The sequence below is a fragment of the Macaca thibetana genome, chromosome 20, assembly GCF_024542745.1.
Source record: "Macaca thibetana thibetana isolate TM-01 chromosome 20, ASM2454274v1, whole genome shotgun sequence".
In the NCBI taxonomy this organism is placed as follows: domain Eukaryota; kingdom Metazoa; phylum Chordata; class Mammalia; order Primates; family Cercopithecidae; genus Macaca; species Macaca thibetana.
Window position 1 is genome coordinate 10,352,536 of NC_065597.1, and position 24,353 is coordinate 10,376,888.

The 24,353-nt window shown below is 53.4% G+C and overlaps 2 protein-coding genes across 6 annotated transcripts; one reads left to right on the forward strand and one right to left on the reverse strand.

The window, feature by feature from the left end:
• Positions 1-835: 835 nt before the first annotated feature.
• On the reverse strand, positions 836-22,072 carry LOC126945011 (leucine-rich repeat-containing protein 29-like). 5 transcript variants are annotated; one of them, XM_050774941.1, is made up of 7 exons: positions 21,979-22,072; positions 18,826-18,927; positions 4,820-4,888; positions 3,950-4,240; positions 2,009-2,494; positions 1,570-1,787; positions 836-1,470 (listed from the first exon to the last, which is right to left on the reverse strand). In XM_050774941.1, the coding sequence occupies exons 1-7, from the start codon at positions 22,000-22,002 to the stop codon at positions 1,302-1,304; spliced, it is 1,359 nt and encodes a 452-aa protein (XP_050630898.1). In that variant the 5' UTR covers positions 22,003-22,072; the 3' UTR covers positions 836-1,301. The 5 variants fall into 5 exon arrangements, with proteins under 5 accessions (XP_050630898.1, XP_050630899.1, XP_050630900.1 ...); XM_050774942.1 differs by having other exon boundaries at positions 21,829-22,038; XM_050774943.1 differs by lacking the exon at positions 4,820-4,888.
• Positions 21,688-24,242, forward strand: TMEM208 (transmembrane protein 208). Its single transcript, XM_050774967.1, has 7 exons — positions 21,688-21,735; positions 22,112-22,219; positions 22,817-22,912; positions 23,338-23,397; positions 23,478-23,614; positions 23,767-23,851; positions 23,946-24,242. The coding sequence occupies exons 1-7, from the start codon at positions 21,709-21,711 to the stop codon at positions 24,081-24,083; spliced, it is 651 nt and encodes a 216-aa protein (XP_050630924.1). The 5' UTR covers positions 21,688-21,708; the 3' UTR covers positions 24,084-24,242.
• Positions 24,243-24,353: the final 111 nt, after the last annotated feature.

The following is a 24,353-nucleotide window of genomic DNA, read 5'->3' on the forward strand; positions in this document are numbered from 1 at the left end:
CACAGTTTCCATGACTGAACCTGAGTTGAGCCAGGTGAGTCACAGACATACCGTGGTTTAGCCCTTTCACCTGAGCACCTGTGGCTTGCAGTGTTCTTGATGCTTGGTCTGAGCTGGCATCCTCCCTGCCTAGACTACCCCCTCAGTGACAGCTGTGGCCTGCCTTTGTGCACCCCCACAGTGCCTTCTACCTGGATCACCCCCTTCCTTTCTTCTGGCCATTTTCACTGCCCTGATTCCTTCCTGGACCCTCCAAGCCCAATTTGTTGCTCCCTGGGCTCTGGTCCCAGGTGCTTGTCTCTCTCTTCACCCGCACCCTGCACGCTGGACTGTCCCTGCTAGCTGGCTTCTCTGCCTCCCCAGCTGGCCCTGGGGCTGGGAAAGCTTTGACCCCTCTGAATCCCCACATAAAGCACAGTCCCTGCAGGCACCGAGGGAGCCCTGGCTCGCTGCTACAACCAGTGAACACGAATACGGACGAGGTGCGGGGACACACCAAGGGCCAGAGCTGCCATGGAGAAGTCACCAGCACCATTGAAGGGGCTGGACTAGGTGACCTCTAGTGACCCTCTCACCCAGAGATGCTGGCCTCTTTCATTCTTTTCCTCTTATTTCCCCCTCAGGACAGCCTCATTGACTCAGGCATCATTCATCGGTAGTTCCTGGAATCTGGCTGAGACAAGCACACAGCTTGTGCCTTTGCCTCAGGACACACCCAAGCCTGCAGGGTCTCCTACTGTGTGGGGAAGATGCTAGGAGTGTCAGGCCAGGGCGGGAGCCCTCAGCTGAAGTTGGGAGGGGAGGGGCCCTTTAGTCAGAATTTAAGACAAGGAGGTACTATCTGGAATGTTTAATCTTAGGGTTTACAACATAGACCTGGGCTCAGCTGCTGAAGCTCAGTGCACACAGGGTGCTGGGAGAGTCCCACAGGAGTAGGTGGAGCTGGGCCTTAGGTCTGAGAAGAGGGCAGGCAAGAGGCAGGGGCTTTGCTCCTCCCAGCACCAGACCCCGCCTGCTGGGGGCCTGGCCTCCCGCCCAGGGCTTGGCCAGAGAGCAGGAGCCTGTGACGGCAAACAAGCAGCTAGCATTTCCAGGGGCCTGTGGCAGCCACGTGTAGCTGGAAAGAGGCTACTGTCAGGTGGTGTGGCGGGAAGTTCCCTCTGGGCTGCCTGGATTGGCCCCACCCCCAGTCCTAGAGGGTCTGCAGTAGAGGGAGGCAAGAGGCAAGCCAGGTCAAGGCCAGGGTTGGGGACTGGGGGAGTCAAGGAGGCTGTGCTGCAGGGCTGGTTACTGACCCGGCCTCAGAGTGTTAGGGTCAGGTCAGCCCCTCCCACGAAGCGGGACTGGACGCAGGACACCTGGGGCAGCTGGGCTTGGAAGCGTCTGATGGCGGCCATGTTGATGCCAGGGCACATGGCCACATCCAACACCCGGAGCTGCCTGCACGCCTGCCCAATGGCATCCAGTGTCCTGTGGGGAGGCCACTGGATGAGTGTCTGGCCCGGCGTGGGACCCAGCCCAGCCCCTGCACTGTGGCTCCATCTGCCCAGTGTCATCGGACACACTCACTGCTCTGTGAGCTGACTGCAGCTGGACAGGTTGAGGTGCTGCAGCCTCGGCCAGGAGCTGGCTGCCTGGGCCCAGCCCTTGTCACTGACGCGGGTGCAGTGACTCAGCGCCAAGTGCTCCAGGCTAGGACAGCCCCCGGCCACAGCCAGCAAGCCCTTGTCTGTAAGTTCTGGCAACAGGCTCAGGGACAGCTGCCTCAGCTGGGGGAACTGGAGCACCTACACGGATGGGGAGGGTCGGGGAGAAGTAAATGCCACTGGAGCCCACAGCCTTGGCCTTTCCAGATCCTCCCACCCCAGCCAGGGCATGACTAGAGGCAGCAGAAGCCAATGAAAAAGGAACTCCAAGGTCAACTTTTTTCCAAGCAAAAAGTGGGTTGGCCCAGACCCCTGACTTCAGCCCCAAGATCCTCAGCCTACCCGCACCCACAGCCCCACACCTTGGCTAAACTGGCATCAGTCAGCTTGCTGCAGGCTGTGAGGTCCAACTCCTGCAGGGCCCGAAGCATGAGCAGGGAGGGGCCCTGTGGCTCGGGACAGGGGTCCTTGGTGCCTGAGGCCTGATGCTCCAGCTCTGGGCGTGGCTGTAGGAAGAAGCCCTTGCTTCTCAGGTTCCTCCTGAGTTTGCCCTTAAATGTTCCTATAGAGAGACTTGGAAGGGACAGGAGGGCAGCTGAGCCCAGGGGCCACCCCATCCTCCCAAGACTTCGAGGGTCCCGCACCTGGGTCCCCTGCAGAGGCTCCTCCAGCCCCAGAAGCCCCCAGTCACACAGCTCCCTGCACCAAGCCAGGCGTAGGACTGAGAGGTGGGTGAGGTAGGTGCAGATGGCCTGCAGGGTCCGGTTGGTGAGGGCCACACAGGAGGACAGGTCTAGCACCCTGAGGCTCAGGCCCAGCGCTGGGATCATGGAGAGCACTGAAGCGTCCTAGGAGGGAGGAAGGGAGGAGACAGGATGGAGCAGCAGCTGGTTGCCTATGCCACCTGGCCTGGCAGGGGTAGCTAAGAAGGGTCTGTTCAAGGTTCTCACCCCACAGGCAGGAGGGAGGGAGGGGAGCTACCAGAGGGTCCAAGGAAGGAAGCAACATGGTCCCTGTGCTGGTAGTGAAAGGTGGGAGTGGGCAGGGTGGGCCATGGGGGTTGCTGCAGGAAAAAGGCCTGGACTGTGGCTGGGGCAGGAAGGATGCAAGTGGCAGGGCCTAGGGTGGCCACCCTGCCTATGCTCCCAGCCCCTGCCAAAAGAGTGAATGAGAATGAGGCCACCTCAGACCACAGCTCACTGGACCAGCCAGTTGACTCTGCTAAGCCAATCGGAGTCGCTCCCTCTAGAATTGGAACCAGAAGTATGAGATGGAGGTAGAGCTGCCAGCTGACAGGGCAGTTAGGGATGGGGAGCAGGAGCTAAGGGCAGAGTAGAGGAGGCTGGTTTGTAGAGAGATGCACAGAGGGGAACAGATTCGTACCAGGTGCTACAATCTGTTGCTTACCACCTGGGCCCACACCTGCAGAGCTTGTCCCTGGGTGGAGGCAGCCCCACAGAGGCCTCCTTTGTAGCCCTGATCCTGGGATGCCCAGCCCTGTGTGTCCTTGATCTCAGTGGCTGCAACAGCCTCTTCACCTCTGGCACACTGCTGGCTCAGCCCGAGATGGCACAGAGGGACAAAAGAACGTGAGGCCTGGAGGCAGCAGCTGAGAGGACACGGGGATGTTGTACCACATATCTGACATGCTTGGTGCCAAAGAGAAGGAGGAGTAAGGCCAGGAAGAGAGACACTTGGAGGGTAACAAGGTGGAGAGACGGTTTTTAGGTTGGGAATGCCCTGGTCAAATGGACAGGCTGAAGAAATAATCCACTAAAGAGGGACAGACTGACACTGCCAAGACAGGGGCGCCACCCAGAGGGACAGCGCTGAGCCCCGCTAAAGGGCCTGGCCTTGGCTACGAAATGACCCTGCTGCTCCTGTCACATCACCCTCACAGGCCCTGTGCCAACACCTTCCTCAGTGCTCCTTCCCTGCCTTCCTTGCCCATCACCCCCTTTCTTCAGCCCTCCCAGCTTCGGAACACTCGTCCTTAGCGCCCCTCCCCAGACCACATGCACTTGGCATGTGAGCTGTTGGCCGCCTTGTGGGCTGGGTCACCTTGGCCACTTGGACCTCCTAGGCCCACAATGGGGGCTTTGGGGAGATGTGCTGGCAGCAGCAGCAGCTGTCTAGGCTCTTGTCCTCCTCCAGATTGGGTCCCAAGTACATTTCTAACTGCCAATCATAGGCATGAACACTGGGGAGTCCCTTCCTGGTGCCACAGGCCCACCACCACCCCGGTTCCCCCTCCCGCTGTCCTCAGCCCTGGAGAGGAAGGGAGGGGATGATGGTGAGCTCACCTTCAACGAAGAGCAGTGGGCCAGGCTGAGGGAGGCCAGCTGGGATGGAGCCCCGTGCACAGAGCCCAGGGCCTGGGCCAGTTCCCGCCCTCTCACCAGGCAGCACTCGGCCATGTTGAGGCTCTGCAGCTCCCGCAGGCCACCCAGAGCTGTACATCCTGCGTCTGTCAGCCGCTGCAGCTTCCCCAGGCTCAGGCGCCGCAGGTGCCGCAGGCCCCGGCTCACGGCCAAGAGCGCCCCATCAGTCAGTTCTGAGCAGCCGCTGAGGTCCAGGGAGGTAAGGCCTGGTTGCTGGAAGCACAGGGTAGCCACAGCCTCTGTGGAGAGGTCCCGGCAGCTGTGCAGGCTCAGCTCCTGCAGTTGCAGCCCAGCTACCTGGCCCAGGGCCTGCAGGGCCTCGGGTGGTAAGCCAGTGCCACTCAGGTCCAGGGCACGCAGCCTGCCAGCCCGCTCTTGCACAAATCGCAGCAGGTTGCGGAAGGAGAACTGGGAGGGAGAGGAGTCTTGGGGGCTGATGGAGCCTCGGACTGGGCCTAGCTCGAAGGTGAGGTGGCAGTATGCCAAGGAGAGGCGCTCCAGGCTGGGGGCACAGCTGCTGAGCCGGTTGAAGCTGAGGTCAGCCAGGTCTCGCAGGCCAGCCAGGTTGAGCTCACGGAGGCCGCTCAAGGCCTGCCGGACGCTCTGTGCCATCTCGGGCTGAGCCAGCAGTGTGCCAGAGGTGAAGAGGCTGTTGCAGCCACTGAGATCAAGGACACACAGGGCTGGGCATCCCAGGATCAGGGCCACAAAGGAGGCCTCTGTGGGGCTGCCTCCACCCAGGGACAAGCTCTGCAGGTGTGGGCCCAGGTGGTAAGCAACAGACTGTAGCACTTGGTACGAAGCCGGAGAGCCATCCACGTTGGTCAGGCTGATGCAGCAGATGCCCCTGAGGCCCAGGCTCTTGATGGCCGAGAGGGAGGCAGAGGACACTGGGATGTTGTATCGCACATCTGTCTATGGAGCAGCAGCAGGCCTGGGGGTAGCCCTCTGGCTTCAGAGGGTGCTGGGCATTGGGTTTGGTGACAAGTCACTGGCCAGAGGTTGAGGGCAGGTCAAGGAAGGGCCCTTCCACAACGGGGACCCATCGTGGTGTGTGGTATCATGTGTGGTCAAGTTGGGCATGGGTAGGAAGTGGGAGCTGAGGTTCAAATGAGATGACCATCAGAGGAAGGCAGGAAGGTTAGTGATGGATAGGACGGGATGCTGAGGGAGGGGCGGGGACAGAGTGGGGAGTTGGCATGCTGAGCACAGGAGGGCTGAGATGGGACCTAGAGGAAACCCAGTGAAGTCCCCAGGGCGTGGGAGGGCAAAGTATGCCAGACCCCAACCTTTGGGACTTTCAGAAGGAGGCCCTGAGATCCATGGACTCAGCCTCCTACTCCAGGGACTTGACATGAGCTAAGCAGCCAGCTTCCCCAACTTTCTAGAGAACATAGCCCTCTGAAGAGTGGAAGGCGAGAGAAGTGAGGTAGGTGTCACTCACCACAACCCTCTATGGCCCAGGTGACAGAGGTCTGGGGCAGGCAGTGAGGCCTAAGTCCCCTGGTGGCCTGAGAGAGTCTGTCACATGAATGTTTGCAAAATGTATTCTCTGTTTAAGCAAAATGTGAAAACTGTATTCTGTGTTTAAGCAAAAATGTGTGCATGTGCATATATGTGTATGTGTCTGTGTATGTATGTGCATGTGCATGTGTGTGCATAGAGCTGCCTGGTATTGGGCCCTGGATGCTCCAGCGTTCAAGATGTGCTTGTGATCCCTGCAGCATATCTCCGGAGAGGACATCTATCTGTCAAGGTAAGGACACTGAAGCCTCCCATTTCCGTGCATGGGAGCTAACAGAACACACCTCACCCGTGCCAAGGAAGTTGAGCTGGCTGTGCGTAGAGAAACAGGGGAGTGAGAATGGGGAGTGCACAGTTGGAGCCGGGTGGGACCCAAGAGACAAGCCAGGGCTACATGGTGGGAATAAGTTGGCTTGTGCAGGCATTTAGGAGCTCCCAGCTAAGGAGATATCTTCAAATAACTTTTCCTGATATTGCACTGGAGTGAGCCAAAGGGAAATTGGTAAAATTTGTGTGGAACAGATCTTTGGGGAGAGGGAGAGGAGGGCTTGGATTCTAAAATCCTTGCCCCATCTCCCTACCTCTTGCCCATGTTACAGGCAAGTGGTACTCAAAGAGGGCTCTTGTATGAATCAACATGGTCCTGATGCAGAAAAGAAAGCTCCCCTAAACCTGTCTTGTCAGTAACTGCAAAAACAACCTGCTGTTCCCTGCTGGTACCCCACAGACCATCATCAAAAGGGAATCCAAGCCAGGCATGGTGGCTCACACCTGTAATCCCAGCACTTTGGGAGGCTGAGGCGGGTGGATCACTTTAGGTCAGGAGTTTGAGACCAGCCTGGCCAACATGGTGAAACCCCATCTCTACTAAAAATACAGAAATTAGACTGGGTGCGGTGGCTCACGCCTGTAATTCCATTACTCTGGGAGGCCAAAGCAGGCAGATCATGAGGTCAGGAGATCAAGACCATCCTGGCTAACATAGTGAAACCCCATCTCTACTAAAAATGAAAAAAAAAAATAGCCGGGCATGGTGGCAGGCGCCTGTAGTCCCAGCTACTTGGGAGGCTGAGGCAGGAGAATGGTGTGAACCCGGGAGGCGGAGCTTGCAGTGAGCCGAGATTGCACCACTGCACTCCAGCCTGGGCAACAGAGCAAGACTCCATCTCAAAAAAAAAAAAAAAAAAAAAAACAGGAATGCAAAAAGTAGAAGTGACTCACAGGATGTGCTCCTGCAAGATGCTTATCAACAGGATTCTCCTAAGAAACACAGGACGCATTCCTAGGTGTGGAGAGACCAGCCTGGCTTCTGCCAGAGAGAAGTGGCACCCATGGCTGTAATGACAGGAAGGAGCAGTGTAAGAGACAGGAACCAGCTCCTGGCCTCTTTCACAGGAACCAGGGGTCAGCCAGGTTCCCCTTCCAGCCCCTACTTCTGGAACATGGTCATTCCAGATGAGAGGGGCACTCACCACAGGTCTCCTCGTGGGCAGTGGATCAGGGATCTCAGGTGAAAGGGAGGCTGGGAAGATCCCACTGTGTGAGGGTGGAGAGGGCAATAAAACATCAGAGAGGAATGGAGGGCATACCTCCAGCCATTCCCAAGCCCTGCAAGCTAGACAACTCCATCGGATGCAGATGAGAGGAAACTAGCTGGGGCAGCTGGGGCAGAGCTGGCTGTGAGGCAGCACCTCCTTCCCCAACTCACACATCACTGAGGAACCCCTGAAAGTCCTGCAGGCCCCAGCTCCGGCGGCACAGCACCTTCAGGGGCTCAGCCTGACTTCTTTCCTTCCCTTCATTCTGGAGCCTGGCTGGCCAGGAAGGGTCTCTTCTCTCCCACTGCCTCCCTATGAACCAGGCGGACAAAAGACCTTGGAAGGCTCTGGCAGTGCCCCCAGGGCCCAAGTCCAGGGCTGGCTCCTGGCAGCAAGGCCACCTGATAAAGAAGCACGGCTTGGTTTAAAGGACTTCTAGCTCTGGGGGTACAGAAGAGGCTTGAGACCATTTCCGGGCCCCACCGTTTTTGCTGGTGGGATGGGAGCAGCCTCTAAGCCACCTCAGAGGTGCCTCCTGAGGTCTGCTCCTGAGGTCACCTGCTCCTGAGGTCACGTGGATTTAAAACTGCAGGAGTTGGCCGGGTGTGGTGGCTCACTCCTATAATTCCAGCACTTTGGGAGGCCAAGGCAGGTGGATCACAAGGTCAGGAGTTCGAGACCAGCCTGGCCAACATGGCGAAACCCTATCTCTACTAAATATACAAAAATTAGCTGGGTGTGGTGGCAGGAGCTTATAATCCCAGCTACTCGGGAGGCTGAGGCAGAAGAATTGCTTGAACCCAGGAGGCGGAGGTTGCAGTGAGCTGAGATCGTGCCACTGCACTCCAGCCTGGGCAACAGAGCAAGACTCCAGCTTAAATAAATAAATAAATAACCTGCTGGAGCCCAGGAACATCCTTTCAGGGATATTTCTCTGTGTGAGGGCACAGCAGCAGGCTGAAGCAGGCCTTCTGGGTTCTGGACTTTGGCCCTGGTATAGGACACCCCCTTCCTGGGCCCTGGGAAGATGCTTCTAGACCCACCCAAAGAGGACTGCATGGCCACATGCTCTAGCTCTTGCTGCCCCATCTACAGAGGGAGCACCTTGCCCCCTGGTGTCCTCCCTTCCTGATGCTGGCCTCTTAAGAGTAATCGCTGGCTGGGCATGGTGGCTCATGCCTGTAATCCCTGGACTTTGCCCCAAGGCGGGCAGATCACTTGAGGTCAGGAGTTCAAGACCACCCTGGCCAACATGGTGAAACCCCATCTCTACTAAAAATACAAAAAAGCCGGGCATGGTGGCAGATACCTGTAATCCCAGCTACTCTGGGGGCTGAGGCAGGAGAATCTCTTGAACCTAAGAGGCGGAGGTTGCACTGAGCCGAGATCCTGCCACTGCACTCCAGCCTGGGTGACAGTGCGAGACTCCATCTCAAAAACAAAAAACAAAAAAAAAGAAAAAAAAAGAGTAATCGCAAAATCATTTGGGAAATGCTCTGAATCTGCTACAAGTGATGTATGTGCCTTTTTTTTTTTTTGAGACGGAGTCTAGGTCTGTCGCCCAGGCTGGAGTGCTGTGGCCGGATCTCAGCTCACTGCAAGCTCCGCCTCCCAGGTTTACGCCATTCTCCTGCCTCAGCCTCCCGAGTAGCTGGGACTACAGGCGCCCGCCACCTCGCCCGGCTAGTTTTTTGTATTTTTAGTAGAGACGGGGTTTCACCGCGTTAGCCAGGATGGTCTCGATCTCCTGACCTCGTGATCCGCCCGTCTCGGCCTCCCAAAGTGCTGAGATTACAGGCTTGAGCCACCGCACCCGGCCTGATGTATGTACCTTGTCTGTGGGAGACCAGGGTTTTGTTTTACCTAGTGAAGCCCTGAACTGAGACTGCAGGCCTGTGTACAGACTTGGAAAGCCATGTGACAGAGAAAATGGCCCTTCATCCTGCCTAGTACAGGACTCCAAAGCTACCATGCCTGTTCTCCAGGAGGCCGTTGGGAAATGTATGCCCTGGCACCCAGGGCATTGGTCTTTAGAGAGGAGTCAGACTGGTGGGTCATACAGAGGCTGCTCCAGGACTTCATCAATCCCTCCGGAAGGGGAGGGCGCAAAGAGCTCTCTTCAGCTATTGCTTCATGGGGACCAACCAGCAGCAGGTAGCCAGGGCTCCCCACAGGAACGGACAGGGCCGGTGTATATGGAGGGTGCTGCCTTTGCCGGCATCCTTACTTGAGAAAATTGGGATTAAGGGAACAGCTGGGACTGGTCAGGGACAGTAAGTCCCCAAGACCAGTGTCCTACCCTAGCTGGGCCTGTGTCTTCCATAGCACCTAACTGGCACCTAACTGGTACTGCCTCAGTATCCACCTGCCCATGCCTGAGCCCTGGGAGATGGTTCCTGCCTGCAGGGTCCCGCAGGTGCTCTCGGGCACATGGTAGGGGTGATGCCAGGTACCTGTGGCCTGGCCTTCCAGTGCTCCCAGCCTAGGTGGGGCTGAGTTTTGCAGAGGCACTAAAGGGTCTTTGTCAACATTCCTTTTCTCTTTTTCTTGTTTTTGGTTATCCCAAGGCTCTGTCATCTGTCTCTGTCCGCATTCTATCTGGAGAGCATAGTTGGCTGGAGCAGCTCCCGCTCTAAAACACTGACTCTGGCTTCCATCTCCTTCGTCCAGCCCTCACCCCTACTCCAATCCTATCTGCGCCTCAGGGCCTGGCTGCCCCCCTTGGGCTCCTCTGACTGCCCCATCTTTGCTGGGCTCCATGAGGCTTTGCCTGTGATGACATCTCCTTGGGGTCCTTGTTGCCCTGCCTCAGTCATGCTGCTGTACCCATTCTCCTGGCCTGGCCAGGACTGGTGAGACCAGCTGCCTCCTCTGAGTCTGTACCAGGGATACAGAACTCCGCCCAGGAAGTCATGGCCTCCTTGCTCACTTCCCACCCCAGACAAGTTTTCTCTCCAAGCCCCTCCCACTCCAGCTCCTGGTCCTACTGATACACCCTCCCTCACCCAGGATTCTCAGAGATGGCCATCAAGTGGGAAGTCCCTCCCTTTCCCCTCTTCATGTCCACCAGCTGCCTCCAGGCAGGGCCCATCTGAACTTTCCTCCTTCTCCTGCTCTTTTGCTTCCAGAAGACCTCTTCTGGCCTCCTTTACCCACTGCACCTTCTCCTCTGAGAACCCTGCTGTTTCTTCCTTTCCACTGCTCCTTCTTCAGAGGCCACAAACACCCCAGAGTCTTAAACTGCAAATAAAAGCCTCCTTTCATCCTGCACCCCCTCCTCTTGTCTCTCCTCTCTCCCCTCCCTCTACAGCCACACTTCTTGGAAGCACACAGGCACAGGCATGCCTGCTGTCCGGCCACTTGTTGCCCTTCGCCTCACCTGCTCACTCCTCCACCTTGGTCCCCACAGGATCATGCATTCCTTTTTTTGAGACGGAGTCTCACTCTGTTGCCCGGGCTGGAGTACAGTGGCCGGATCTCAGCTCACTGCAAGCTCCGCCTCCCGGGTTCACGCCATTCTCCTGCCTCAGCCTCCCGAGTAGCTGGGACTACAGGCGCCCGCCACCTCGCCCGGCTAGTTTTTTGTATTTTTTTAGTAGAGACGGGGTTTCACTGTGTTAGCCAGGATGGTCTCGATCTCCTGGCCTCGTGATCCGCCTGTCTCGGCCTCCCAAAGTGCTGGGATTACAGGCTTGAGCCACCGCGCCCGGCCAGGATCATGCATTCCTGGCAATGGCTCCCTTCCAGCAAGGTCACCAACATGTGGGGGCTTCACCTCAGACCTCCCACCAGGGATCTCTCTGCCATGTCTCCTGCTCTGCATGGCCAGCAACCACTCCCCTTGATGCCATCTCCCACTGGGGTTCTGCAACTCTGCCCTCCTGGCTTTCCTGCTACCTTCTAGCCTGCTCCTCTTCAGGCTCTTTTGGGGTCAGCAAAGAACAGAGATCCAGTCCACAGATGAGTGGGTTCCCCGTGGTTTGTTCCACCCAACAACACACATACATGTGTGCACGCGCACATATGCACACGATCTTTGCGACCCTCCAAGTGTACCCTGGCCAACTGCATTTTGCCCCATGGGGCCATCATTCCAACTACTGTCTTTCCGATCCACATCATTTTCCTGAACGCCAGACCCTGGGAGCCAAGTGCCTGATTGACCTCTCTCCAGAGGGAGATGCGGCACGCCCAAATCTGAATTCATGACCCCATCCTCCAACTCTGCTCCTTCTAAACTCTCCCCACCCTCTATTCAGTCACCCAAGTGGGAAATTTGACAGTGATTCTAGAATCCTCCCTCACTCCCCACATCCACAATAACCCAAGTCCCTTCTACTCTGTTTTCCTAATATGGTGCAATCAATCTGTCCCTCTGCTCCAATCTCACTGCTTCTGCCTAGTTGAGGTCCCCTTACTCTAAGCTCAGATGATGCCAGCTTCCTCCTTATCAGGTCCTGGCCTCCAGTTTCTCTGGCTCCAATCCACCCTGGGTTTTGTCACCGGGTGACCCTTCCAAAAGGTGATTCTGCCTGTGCTTTCCAGACCCTCTGCCAGTTCCGCACGCCTCCGGGACACAGGCTAAGCTTCCTAAGCAAGCATTCAAGCCCTTCTAGGACCCAGGGCTTCAGTCAAGCTCTTCCCAAGCCCGTTCCCTTTCCTCCTAGTCCTGGTTCTGAGGCTGCCACTTCTGACCACTGTCCTGTACCGCACGCCTCTGCTCAGCTGCTTTTTCTGTTCTAGGGGGTCTCACCCCTCACCTTCTCCTATTGGTCTATTTGGCGAATGTTTATTACTCTCTCGAGTCTCAGGCCAAACACCTCCTTCTCCATGGAGTCTTTTCTGATCTTTTCTCTGCACCCATGATGTACCTCACACAGACGTCAAATGCAGCACCCCAGCCTCTTTTGACTCATCTGTGCTCACTACACACTCCCCAGCCCTGTGCCTTCCTCAGTTTTGCCTTGCCAGTGCCCAGCACAGTGCCTGGCACAGCAGAAACACTTGAGAAAGGCTGCCCATACACTCTCCATGTGTCTCTGGTAATTTTCCATCTTCCTCCTGTCCTGTGACTGCTCCAGTCCTCTCTGCTGAAGCCCTGACCTCTATGTCTCTTTTCACTCTCCTCCTGAGACAACCTGGTCTCCAAATCCACTGAGCAAAGGGGCTGCTGAGGAAGGAGCCGCCTCTGAGGAACTTCTCTGCAAATAGCTCCATGTTTCCACTCCCACCTCTCTGCTTCCTCAGGAAGAGGTGACATCCTTTTTTTCACCAAACTGATGCTGAAAAAACAAAAAAGAAACACACACACACACACACACACACACACACACACATAAAAAAAAAAAAAAAAAACGGAAGAGGTGATATCCTCTCCATCCTATCCCAGACAAGCTTGGTATATGGAAGCCTGTCCCTGCCACCATCTTCCACACCTGACCTCTCTCCTCCCCCAAACTTCAAACTTCACCCCTCCTCTAGTGACTCCCTGAAGCATTTATTTATTTATGTATTTAATTTATTTATTTACTTTTTTTTTGAGACAGAGTCTCGCTCTGTCACCCAGGCTGGAGTGCAGTGGCACGATCTCAGGTCACTGCAACCTCCTCCTTCCAGGTTCAAGCAATTCTCTGCCTCAGCCTCTTGAGTAGCTGGGATTACAGGTGCCCGCCACCACGCCCGGCTAACTTTTTTGTATTTTTAGTAGAGACGGGGTTTCACTATCTTGGCCAGGATGGTCTTGAACTCCTGACCTTGTGATCCACCCGCCTTGGCCTCCCAAAGTGCTGGGATTATAGGCGTGAGTCACCACGCCCGGCCTCTTTTTTTTCAAGACGGAGTCTCGCCCAGGCTGGCTGGAGTGCAGTGGCACGATCTCGGCTGACTGCAAGCTCCACTTCCTGGGTTCATGCCATTCTCTTGCCTCAGCCTACCGAGTAGCTGGGACTACAGGTGAACGCCACCACACCCAGCTAATTTTTTGCACTTTTTTTTTTTTTTTTTTTTTTAGTAGAGCTAGGGTTTCACTGTGTTAGCCAGGATGTTTTTGTTTTGATTTGTTTTGTTTTGTTTGTTTTTTGAGATGGAGTCTTGCTGTGTTGCCCAGGCTGGAGTGCAGTGACACAATCTCAGTTCACTGCAACCCCCGCCTCCCAGGTTCAAGCGATTCTCCTGCCTCAGCCTCCCAAAGAGCTGTGATTACAGGCATGCGCCACCATGCCCAGCTAATTTTTATATTTTTAGTACAGATGGGGTTTCACCATGTTGGCCAGGGTGGCCTCAAACTCCTGACCTCAAGTGATCTACCCGCCTTGGCCTCCCAAAATGCTGGGATTACAGGTTTGTGCCACTGCACCGGACCACCCTGAAGCTTTATTTATTTATTTATTTATTTTTATTTTTTTTTTTGAGACGGAGTCTCGCTCTGTCACCCAGGCTGGAGTGCGGTGGCCGGATCTCAGCTCACTGCAAGCTCCGCCTCCCGGGTTCACGCCATTCTCCTGCCTCAGCCTCCCGAGTAGCTGGGACTACAGGCACCGGCCACCTCGCCCGGCTAGTTTTTTGTATTTTTTAGTAGAGACGGGGTTTCACCGTGTTAGCCAGGATGGTCTTGATCTCCTGACCTCGTGATCCACCCGTCTCGGCCTCCCAAAGTGCTGGGATTACAGGCGTGAGCCACCGCGCCCGGCCAGCTTTATTTATTTATTCATTTATTTATAGACAGGGTCTTGCTCTGTCACCCAGGTTAGAATGCGGTGGTGTGATCTCTGCTCACTGAAACCTCTGCTTCCCAGGTTCAAGAGATTCTCATGCCTCAGTCTCCCGAGTAGCTGGGATTACAGGTACGCACCACTGCGCCTGGCTAATTTTTGTATTTTTAGTAGAGACGGGGTTTCAACTTGTTGGCCAGACTGGTCTTGAACTCCTGGCCTCAAGTGATCCACCAGCCTCAGCCTCCCAAAGTACTGGGATTACAGGTGTGAGCCACTGCGCCCAGTCTCCCTGATAAATCCAAACACATTTCAGATTTCTCCAGAAGAGAATCCTTTTGTCAAATCCATCTAAACTTCTCATTTCTGCCCTATTTCTTTTTCTCTTTTTTTTTTTTTTTTTTTTTTTTTTTGAGAAGGAGTCTCTTTCTGTCACCCAGGCTGGAGTGAAGTGGAGCAATCTCGGCTCACCGCAACCTCCACCCCTGGGTTCAAGTGATTCTCCTGCCTCAGCCTCCAGAGTAGTTGGGATTATAGGCACCCACCACCATGCCTGGCTAATTTTTGTATTTTTAGTAGAGGGGGTTTTGCCATGTTGTCCAGGCTTGTCTCAAACTCCTGACCTCAGGTGATGCACTCGTCTTGGCCTCCTAAAGTTCTAAGATTACAGGTGTGAGCCACTGTGCCTGGCCTGCACTATTTATTTCCTTCTTTCCATGGAGAAATTTCTTGCCAACGAGGTCACGCTCTACACTTCCTACTTCTCTCATTCACTCCTCAATCCACCTGGCTTTTTCTTCAGATGCCAAATATCGCTGAAGCCATTGGTGGCCTCCTTGGATAACAAATCTCATGGACACTATTTGTTCTTCATTTTGCTGGGCTTTTTGTGGGATCTGACGTTGTTAATCATCCATTCAATCCTTTATTTATGTATTTATTTTTTTGAGACTGAATCTCGCTCTGTCGCCCAGGCTGGAGTACAGTGGCTAGATCTTGAATCACTGCAACCTCCGCCTCCCTGTTTCAAGAGATTCTCCTGCCTCAGCCTCCTGAGGAGTTGGGACTACAGGCGTGAGCCATCACATCTGGCCTCATTCAATCCTTTAAATGCTCTCCTGCCTTTGATGTCTGTGCCCTCCTCTCTCTGGGATCTCCTCATTCCCCTCTTTGGGTGTCTCCTCCTTTCTGTGCCCTTGAACTTGTGTCCTCCCCTGGGGCTTCTCTGTGGCCTGCACTTCTGTGGCTCTGCATGTTCTCTCTGGGGGAAGTTACTCAGATCTGTGGCTTCAACTGCCACCCATTCTTTTTTTTTTTTTTTTTTTTTTTTGAGACAGAGTCTCGCTCTGTTGCCCAGGCTGGAGTGCAGTGGCCGGATCTCAGCTCACTGCAAGCTCCGCCTCCCGGGTTCACGCCATTCTCCTGCCTCAGCCTCCCGAGTAGCTGGGACTACAGGCGCCCGCCACCTCGCCTGGCTAGTTTTTTGTATTTTTTTAGTAGAGATGGGGTTTCACCGTGTTAGCCAGGATGGTCTCGATCTCCCGACCTCGTGATCCGCCCGTCTCGGCCTCCCAAAGTGCTGGGATTACAGGCTTGAGCCACCGTGCCCGGCCACCCATTCTTTAATGACACCCAAATCTATATTTATTACCCAGACATTTCTCTTGAATTCCTCACTCAGAAATGCAACTACCAAGTGGATCTCAACATCTAGATCCTCACACTTCAAACTTTTAACATGACCAAAATCAAATTCCTTTGGACAATGAGATCAATGACACTGTATAAACAGAATCTACTTATATACCCATATTTAATATGGGATAGAGGATTCCAACCAGAGAAGGAGAAGATTAGATGTAAATGGTGTTTGGGCTCTTTGAAAATTAATCAGCTTAGCTTCTTACCTCATAACATAAATCTAAATAAATTTTACTAATAAAAACATTAACACAAAAATTCAAACCAGAAAGCAGAAGAGACAGTTTTGCTGTAAACCTAAAACCGCTCTAAGTAAGAGTCTATTTAAGAAAAACAGAAGAACAGTATAACGGGACAAGGAATCATTAAGTTTAGAAAACAATGGAAGAAGTAAAAAAGAAAAGGATGTTCAGAATCAACAACAGAGAAATTTAACTTCTGGGCCAGGCATGGTGGCTCATGCCTGTAATCCCAGCACTGTGGGAAGCTAAGGTGGGCAGATCTCTTGAGACCAGGAGTCTGAGATGAGCCTGGGCAACATGGTGAAATCTCGTCTCTGCTAAGAATGTAAAAATTAGCCGGGCGTGGTGACATGCATCTGTAGTCCTAGCTACTCAGGAGGCTGAGGTGGAAGGATCACCTGAGCCTGGTGAGGTCGAGGCTGCAGTGAGCTGTGACTGCGCGCTGCACTCTAGCCTTGGCAATAGAGCAAGACCCTTTCTCAAAAACAAACAAATGAAATTTTTAAAAAATTTAATTAAAAATTAAATTAAATTTTAAAAAAGAGGCCAGGTGCAGTGGCTCACACCTGAAATCCCAGCATGTTGGGAGGCCAAGATGGGCGGATCATGAGGTCAAGAGATCCAGACCATCCTGGCCAACATGGTGAAACTCCATCTGTACTAAAAATATAAAAATTAGCTGGGGCCGGGCGCGGTGGCTCACGCCTGTAATCCCAGCACTTTGGGAGGCCGAGGCGGGCAGATCACAAGGTCAGGACATCGAGACCATGGTGAAACCCCGTCTCTACTAAAAATAGAAAAAATTAGCCGGGCGGGGTGGCGGGCGCCTGTAGTCCCAGCTACTCGGGAGGCTGAGGCAGGAGAATCGCCTGAACCCAGAAGGCGGAGGTTGCAGTGAGCCGAGATCACGCCACTGTACTCCATCCTGGCAACGGAGCGAGACTCCATCTCAAAGAATAAATAAATACAAATAAAAAAAGAAGCCAGGCACAGTGGCTCACGCCTGTAATCCCAGCGCTTTGGGAGGCCAAGGGGGTGCAGATCACTTGAGGTCTGGAGTTCGAGACCAGCCTTGCCAACATGGCGACACCCCATCTCTACTAAAATACAAAAATTAGCTGGGTGTGGTGGCACACACCTGTAATCCCAGCTACTTGAAAGGCTAAGGCATGAGAATTGCTTGAACCTGGGAAGCAAAGGTTTCAGCGAGCTGAGATGGTGCCACTGTACTCCAGCCTGGGCGACAGAGTGAGACTCTTGTCTCGAAAAAAAAAAAGTATATATATATATATGTATATACATACACACACACACACACACAAAATATATATATATATATTAAATACCAAAAAATTTAATTTCCGTATCTCATAAATAAAAGCACATATCTACAAATCAAATTAAAAGGCAAACATACTAAGAATATATTTCAGGCCAGGCATGGTGGCTCATGCCTGTAATCCCAGCACTTTAGGAGGCCAAGGCGGGCAGATCATTTGAAGTCAGGAGTTTGAGACCAGCCTAGCCAACATGGTGAAACTCTGTCTCTACTAAAAATACAAAAATTAGCCAGGCATGGTGGCGAGCACCTGTAATCCCAGCTACTTGGGAGGCTGAGGCAGGAGAATTGCTGAGGCGGAGGTTGCAGTGAGCTGAGATTGCACCACTGCACCCCAGCCTGGGTGACAGAGCAAGACTCCATCTCAAAAAAAAAAATTAGCTGGGCATGGTGGCAGGTGTCTGTAATCCCAGTTACTTGGGAGGCTGAGGCAGGAGAACTGCTTGAACCCAGGAGGCAGAGCCTGCAGTGAGCCAAGATAGTGCCACTGCACTCCAGCCTGGGCAACAGAGCGAGATCTATCTCCAAAAAAAAAAAAAAAAAAAAAAGAAAGAAAAGAAAAAAGAAAAAGTCCATACAAATGGAACAGAAAAATACTAAGACCTTAATAGTTAAATGGATACAGAACATGAATAAACAAAAGGGGGAAATACGAAGGGTGAGCTAATGAGAAAAACAGTGCAACCTCACTAATAAACAAATCAAAATTAAAACAATGAGCCATCACTGCCTGCCTTTTAAACTAGCCCAGATGTCTGCATTCACCTCCTGGCTGGCCTCCTCCCTATGCTGTCTCACTCTCCCAGTCCATTCTGCACTGCAGAGTTCTAATACAAATCACGCTGTGTCACTTGCCTGCCTAACGGGCTCCTTGATGGTCACCAGAAGAAAGCCAAACTCTGCTGCCTGGCACATCTGCCAGCTTGCAGCCTGACCCCATTCTAGCCTCGTCTCCTGCCATGTCTCACTCAGTTCCAGCCACACGGAATTTGTGCGATTGTTTCCAGAACTATTCCACACCATGGTGCCTTCACTTGTGCTATTATTGATCACAGGGCTCAACCTTTCTTCTCACCCTATTCCTTCAGAAAGCCTTCCCTGATGCTGCCAGTCTCCTCTGGATGTCCTTCTTCATGTTCCATCAAACCCTTTTTTTCTGAGGCAGAGTCTCACTCTCTTGCCCAGGCTAGGGTACAGTGGCACGATCTCGGCTCACTGCAATCTCTGCCTCCCGGGTTCAAGCGATTCTCCTGCCTCAGCCTCCTGAGTAGCTGGAACTACAGGCACACGCCATGCCACCACGCCCAGCTAATTTTTGTAATTTTAGTAGAGACGGCGTTTCACCATATTGGTCAGGCTGGTCTCAAACTCCTGACCTCAGGTGATCCATGTGCCTTGGCCTCCCAAAGTGCTGGGATTATAGGCGTGAGCCACTGTGCCCGGCCGTCCCCTTCAAACTGTTTCTTCCCAGTGTCATAGCACTGAGCACACAATAGCATGATCATTCATATTACTTGTCTTTCTCCTTCACTGGAATGTGAGCTCCTTAGGGAACTGTGTCTTATTCGTCTGTGTAGCCCTAGCACTGTACCAAGAGCCAAGTACGTATGAATGTATGTATACATGTGCATATATGAGCATATATGGATGGACGGATGGATGGATGGAGACATATGAGCAGGGCCACAAGTAAGCTGAAGTGAGAAACACCCGAGGGTGGGACGGGGGAGGGTGGGTGCCTTACCTCCCGAAGGGCATTCTGGGCAGCACGGTACCAAGCCCAACTCACGAGGGAGGCCTCTTTCTGATCTGACAGAGGCAGGAAGCTCAGAATATATGTGAGCATCTGAGGGGAAAAGACAGGGCATTGGGGACTGTCAGAGCTGGGAGGTCTTTGGAACCGACTCCAGCTGATAGCACCATGGGTCTGAGGGCACCAGAGCACTGGCTTCTATTTTATCTTGGACGTGAAGTTTCACAAAGCATTCACTTCCCCGCTCCAGGCTTCAGGTATCTTTCCTGTGAACAAACCTTTCCTGAGCTGGGTGAAGGCTTTCACTGACTGATAACAATCAAACTTCCCACCTAGCTGAGTAGAAAAAGCCTGGGCACTGAGGCCAGATAAACCTAGTTCAACTCTCTACTCTGCCAACTGACCTCTAGAACTTTGTTTTCCTTATCTGCGAAATGGCAATTGTAGTGAGGTTTAAATGGGTTATTGTGAGAATTGAAGAACACAGTCAAGTGTCTTGCATAGGACTGAGAGCACAGCAGGCCAGGTGTGCTCACTCTAGTCCTCAGGAAGTCATGCTTGGTCCTCCTGCCCTCATGGCTCAGGCTCTGGGACCCTGCTCTTTTTCCATCTTCTCCACTGCCACCATGCCCTCTCCACTGGTTGTTAAGATGCGATCCCAGCAAGACCTAGATTGGGAGGCTCAGGCCTTTCCCCCACCTAGGGGGTGGTGAGGTTCAAGGTCCTAAATGGGACTGGGGAAGGGGTTGCCAGTGAGGTCTAGAATGATTTGATATTAAATATTTTTTTCTTCTGGAATCTTCCTCCCTGCATCCCAATTGCCTCGTTTTTGGATTCTTCTGTGGCTCCCAGGGCTCAGACCTGGGTCTTTTGGTTTTCTGTTTACCAACACAGGAATAACCAACAATTCAATATTCCCATATTGTCCTATTATCCAAGTGCTAGTCCATATTGCCAATTGTCCATGCAAATGTTTAGCCATCACTTTAATCTCAACCAAAACTCATATTCTACCCTCCGCCCCAAACAGCCCCTCCTCCCAAATTCCCCTTTCAATGCCAACAGTGCATCTACCTGATAACACTTTCTACTATTCAAACCCCTCTGTCCCTTGCTCCTAGATACAAGTGTAATGCACAGGCTTTAGGCCAGGCTAACCTAGACTCATTCAAATTCCAGCTCCACTACTTCCTGTCATGCTGCTGTGTGACCTTAAACAAGGTATTTGACCTGTCTGGGTTTGTTTCTATATCTATAAAATAGGGATACTTTTTAAAAATCTAGATCATAGCCTCATGGGGATTAAATTTTACATATATATAGTGTGTGTGTGACAACTAGATGTTCCATAAATGGTTGCTGGATTGCTGTTACTAAAATTTCTACTTTTGCAACTTTCCCACCTCAGTAGCTCAGATTTCTACCACCTCAAACCTTGATTCCTTCCACAATGTCCCACCTGAACTCTTTACCTCCAAGTTCATCCTTGCTAATACATTATGCACACTGTCACAAGGTTAATTTTTCCTATAAAACAGTTTTCAGTGTCAGCTCACCCCTGCTGTAAAACTTCAGGGTTCACCAGTACTCTCAGGACAGTCTTCACTCCTGGATCAGCACTGCCAGGTCTCTGTGGCTGATTGGACTCGCTGGTCCCCGAACTTCCCCAATCCAGTCTCCCTACTGCCCTACAAACATAGCATGTCTATTTCCTTTTGCCTATGCGGGCCTTTTCCCTGGGATCCCCTTCCTGAAGCTTGACTTCACCAACCCATTGTGATCTCTCCTTCCCTTCTCAGATGCCAAGCACGCAGGCACAGTGCTCAGCCAGTGCTTACTGGATTAAATTAAGGTTGGGCAGTCCAGTCCTCTACCTCTATTTTCACCAAGAGTATGCTCAGGGAAGGGGTCAGGGAAATAAAAGTAGTCATTACTGAGAGGACAATGACTGGGAGAATAGAATTCTGAGCCAGGGAGGCTAGGCATAGGGAAGACAGTATTGATGGGGACTGGGACTGACCATGTCCCAATCCCTCCAGGGAGGCAGGGAAGTCTGTTTGAGCTGAGTTAAGACAGTGGCCATCTTGTCTTCTGGGGCTAAGCAGCCAGCCCAAGAGCAAAGGGAGAGGGGAACAAACCTGTCATCCCTTGGGGTGAGTGGGGGAGGGACACAATTAATTGACCTAAGAAGAGGGTGGCCTTTCTAGAGGGATGAGAGGAGGCAGTGATGAGGATGGAGTGGCCATCCCATGAGTCCCATCTCAAGGGGGCTACTGGAGATAATGACTGGTCACTCATGGGGTCTATGGGGATGGAAATAGCCCCTAAAGCTAAGGGGGAAAGGAATAGCACTGCAAGCTAAAGGGGGTGGGAACAGGCCTATTTTTGCTAAGGATAGGGAGCATCATTCCAGGACCGGTGGGAAAGGGTGGCCCGTTTCCCATGGGCAGAGAGAGGGGGCTGCCAACCTTCAGGACAAAAGAGATGGAGAAGCCATTTCAACAGGCCACTGAAGACAAAACCTGTTATCTCCTCGGCAGATGGGGCAGAGTGGTCTTGCCCCTGGCTAAGGGGAAGGAGCAAACATCCCATGGAGTGAAAGAGGTAAAGGCGGCCATCACTAGGGGCCTAGGAATGGGGAACAGGCCTATCCTTGATAAAGGAATTCAGAGATCATTGCAGTTGATAGGTAGGGAGCAGTCTGTTTCCCACTGCCAGGGAGAGGGGGCGGCCGTCTCTGTCGGGGCGTAGGAAATGGAGAGATCATCCCAAGGGACCAATGGGGATAAGATCAGTTACCCTTCGGGACGATGAGATGGAGCGGACATCTTCCAGAACTGAGCGGAGAGGAGACAGCCACCTCAAGGGAAGGGGATGGGTAGAGGGCCTGTTCTTGCTGAGGTGACAGGGCAGCTATCTCCTGGGGCCGATAGGGAAGGGGAGGACGGTCCCTCAAGCTAAAGGGACAGAGTGGCCCAAAGGAGTAGCCGTTACCCAGAGCTAGAAGGTCGCGGGATCGGGAGGGCAGGTCGTTTCCGCCAGGCTGGAGGGGCCGGGCTAGCTATCTGACAGCCCCTCCCCAAAGCTCGGGACCCCGAGGGCGGGGCCTGTCCGGAGCTAGGCCTGAGGGCGGCTTCCTCTCACCTCCAGGGGCAGCGACTCCGCCATCGCATCCCTGCCGCCTCCGCCCCCCCCCCGCGCAAGGCTTTCTGGGAAGTGTAGTCTCGCCCCTTTGGGGAGGGGTTTGGGAAGGAAGTGAGCCCTATTTCCGTCCCAGACTCTGACCACTTTGGTCTGCGCCGGAAGTACATTTGCTGCAGATGTGGTGCAGATTCGGTCGCTCTCCCTTGTTCCCTGGGCTGAGTATTTGCCTCGCACCATGGCGGTAAGGAGGATGTGTAGGGCGGAGTCCGCACCAGCCAAGCTCTCCAGGGGTTGTGAGAGTGAAAACTGAGAAAGGACATTAAGGGATACGGGGTGGGCCGGAGGGGGGCACCATCCCCTGGCCAGACCGTACTAGAACTGGGCTGGGGGAGGGCGGCGCAGGACCATACCAGGACTAGTGCCGGAGCGGCTTGGGCATCAGTACCAGAGCAGGCCAGAGATATAAGTGACCTGAGATGGGCGTTAGCCCAGATCGGGACTACGCCAGCGGAGGCCTGAGGGAGGCATCATTCTACTCCGCCCTTGGAAGAGTCGTTGCCTAAAGCTAGACTACCACGGGATCCAGAGGCGGTATTAGCTTAGGGTTGAATTATTCCAGGGCGAGCAGGAGGCGATCCTAGCTGTGGGTGCTGGAGAGAGGGCGTCAGCCCCTAGATAGGATGGACTGGAGGATGGGTGGACATCCCAGGGATTGTGCTAGGTTTCAGCACTACGGGGACCTGGCTGAGTTGCGGCTGGAGCTCTATAGCTAACCCGGCTGGTGGGGAGAATGAGGAGGACCGTGGCCTCCTGACGTCATCTCATCATCCCTCTGCAGCCCAAGGGCAAAGTGGGCACGAGAGGGAAGAAGCAGATATTTGAAGAGAACAAAGAGACCCTGAAGTTCTACCTGAGGATCATACTGGGGGCCAATGTAAGTGCCTGCCTCCTTGCTTCTATGCCAGCTTATAGTCAGTCCCCTAGTCCTCAGCACTGCTTGGTGAGAAGTAGTGGTACCCGAAAAAGCTGTAGAAGAGAGTTCCAGTCAAAAAGAAATGAGAGATCTGGGCACAGAGAAAGTACTGACTAGTAAAACACAAAGGAAATGAAGGTGTGAGTCGTAGCTGAATTTAAGAGCCCTTCCTACCTCCAAGCACACAAAGGCTTCTTTCCTGGGCTGAGTTGGGTGTTAGAGGAGAGTCTGGATATTTGGGATTCAGGGAGCAGGGCCCTTTCTTCAGCCCTGTAAGAACAACCTTGCTCATCCCACAGCCTGGCCTAATTCTTGGTCAGAGTTGAGGGAGACCCATGGTTTGGAGGTACCTTCTGACCCCAACCTGATCCTGTGATTGCTTGCAGGCCATCTACTGTCTTGTGACGTTGGTCTTCTTTTACTCATCTGCCTCATTTTGGGCCTGGGTAAGTATCTCCATCCTGGGAGGTGGATGAGTGCATAGGGTCAGTGGCTGACCTTTGATACCCTCATTCTTGCTCTGCAGTTGGCCCTGGGCTTTAGTCTGGCAGTGTATGGGGCCAGCTATCACTCTATGAGCTCGATGGCACGGGCAGCGTTCTCTGAGGATGGGGCCCTGATGGATGGTGGCATGGACCTCAACATGGAGCAGGGCATGGCAGAGTGAGTGTCCCCCACCGCCAGCCCAGGTGAGCGGCCCCAGGGCTGGAGCCCAGATAGCCCAAGAAGCACAGCTACTTGCAACTTGAAAAGGGTGGAAGGGAGTTGAACTGGGGCCCATCTGCTGTCTTTGGCAGCTTTATTTCTATCCACAGGCACCTTAAGGATGTGATCCTACTGACAGCCATTGTGCAGGTGCTCAGCTGCTTCTCTCTCTATGTCTGGTCCTTCTGGCTTCTGGTACGTGGGCTGGGGACGCTCCCAAGAAGGGGCATCTAACCCTCCCCATCTTTTATTCCCTGCACCTTGCTTCAAGTTACCGTTTCTCTTGTAGGCTCCAGGCCGGGCCCTTTACCTCCTGTGGGTGAATGTGCTGGGCCCCTGGTTCACTGCAGACAGTGGCACCCCAGCACCAGAGCACAATGAGAAACGGCAGCGCCGACAGGAGCGGCGGCAGATGAAGCGGTTATAGCCATTGACATTGTGACCACAGGCCACTGGCCCTGGTTGACTCTGTCAAGGTGCACGGCCCCCCATGCCTGGAGCAATGAGGGTCTAGTCTAGGGGCCAAAAGCAGTCTGAGGTATTGGGTATACTTTATAGGGTCGTTGAATAAATGGCTTAGAGTGTGGCTGATGGCTGTGTGGGTGATGAGGGATGAAGCAGGAAAAGCCGGTCCTATGGGATTTCCCTCCTGCTACAGACCCAGCCTAGTGGGGACCCTGAAAGAAGAGAAAGCCTG

Excerpts from the sequence above, each read along its gene's own strand:
- LOC126945011 (XM_050774941.1), bottom strand. The coding sequence starts at position 22,002 with ATGGCGGAGTCGCTGCCCCTGGAG. Across the intron at positions 4,889-18,825 it reads CCCAGAATGCCCTTCGGGAG|AGCCTGGGCCTCAGGGGCAT; the intron begins GTAAGGCACCCA and ends TCGGCCATCAAG. Across the intron at positions 1,788-2,008 it reads CTGATGCCAGTTTAGCCAAG|GTGCTCCAGTTCCCCCAGCT; the intron begins GTGTGGGGCTGT and ends CCATCCGTGTAG.
- TMEM208 (XM_050774967.1), top strand. The coding sequence starts at position 21,709 with ATGGGTAGAGGGCCTGTTCTTGCTGAG. Across the intron at positions 22,913-23,337 it reads GGATCATACTGGGGGCCAAT|GCCATCTACTGTCTTGTGAC; the intron begins GTAAGTGCCTGC and ends GATTGCTTGCAG. Across the intron at positions 23,615-23,766 it reads ATGGAGCAGGGCATGGCAGA|GCACCTTAAGGATGTGATCC; the intron begins GTGAGTGTCCCC and ends TTCTATCCACAG.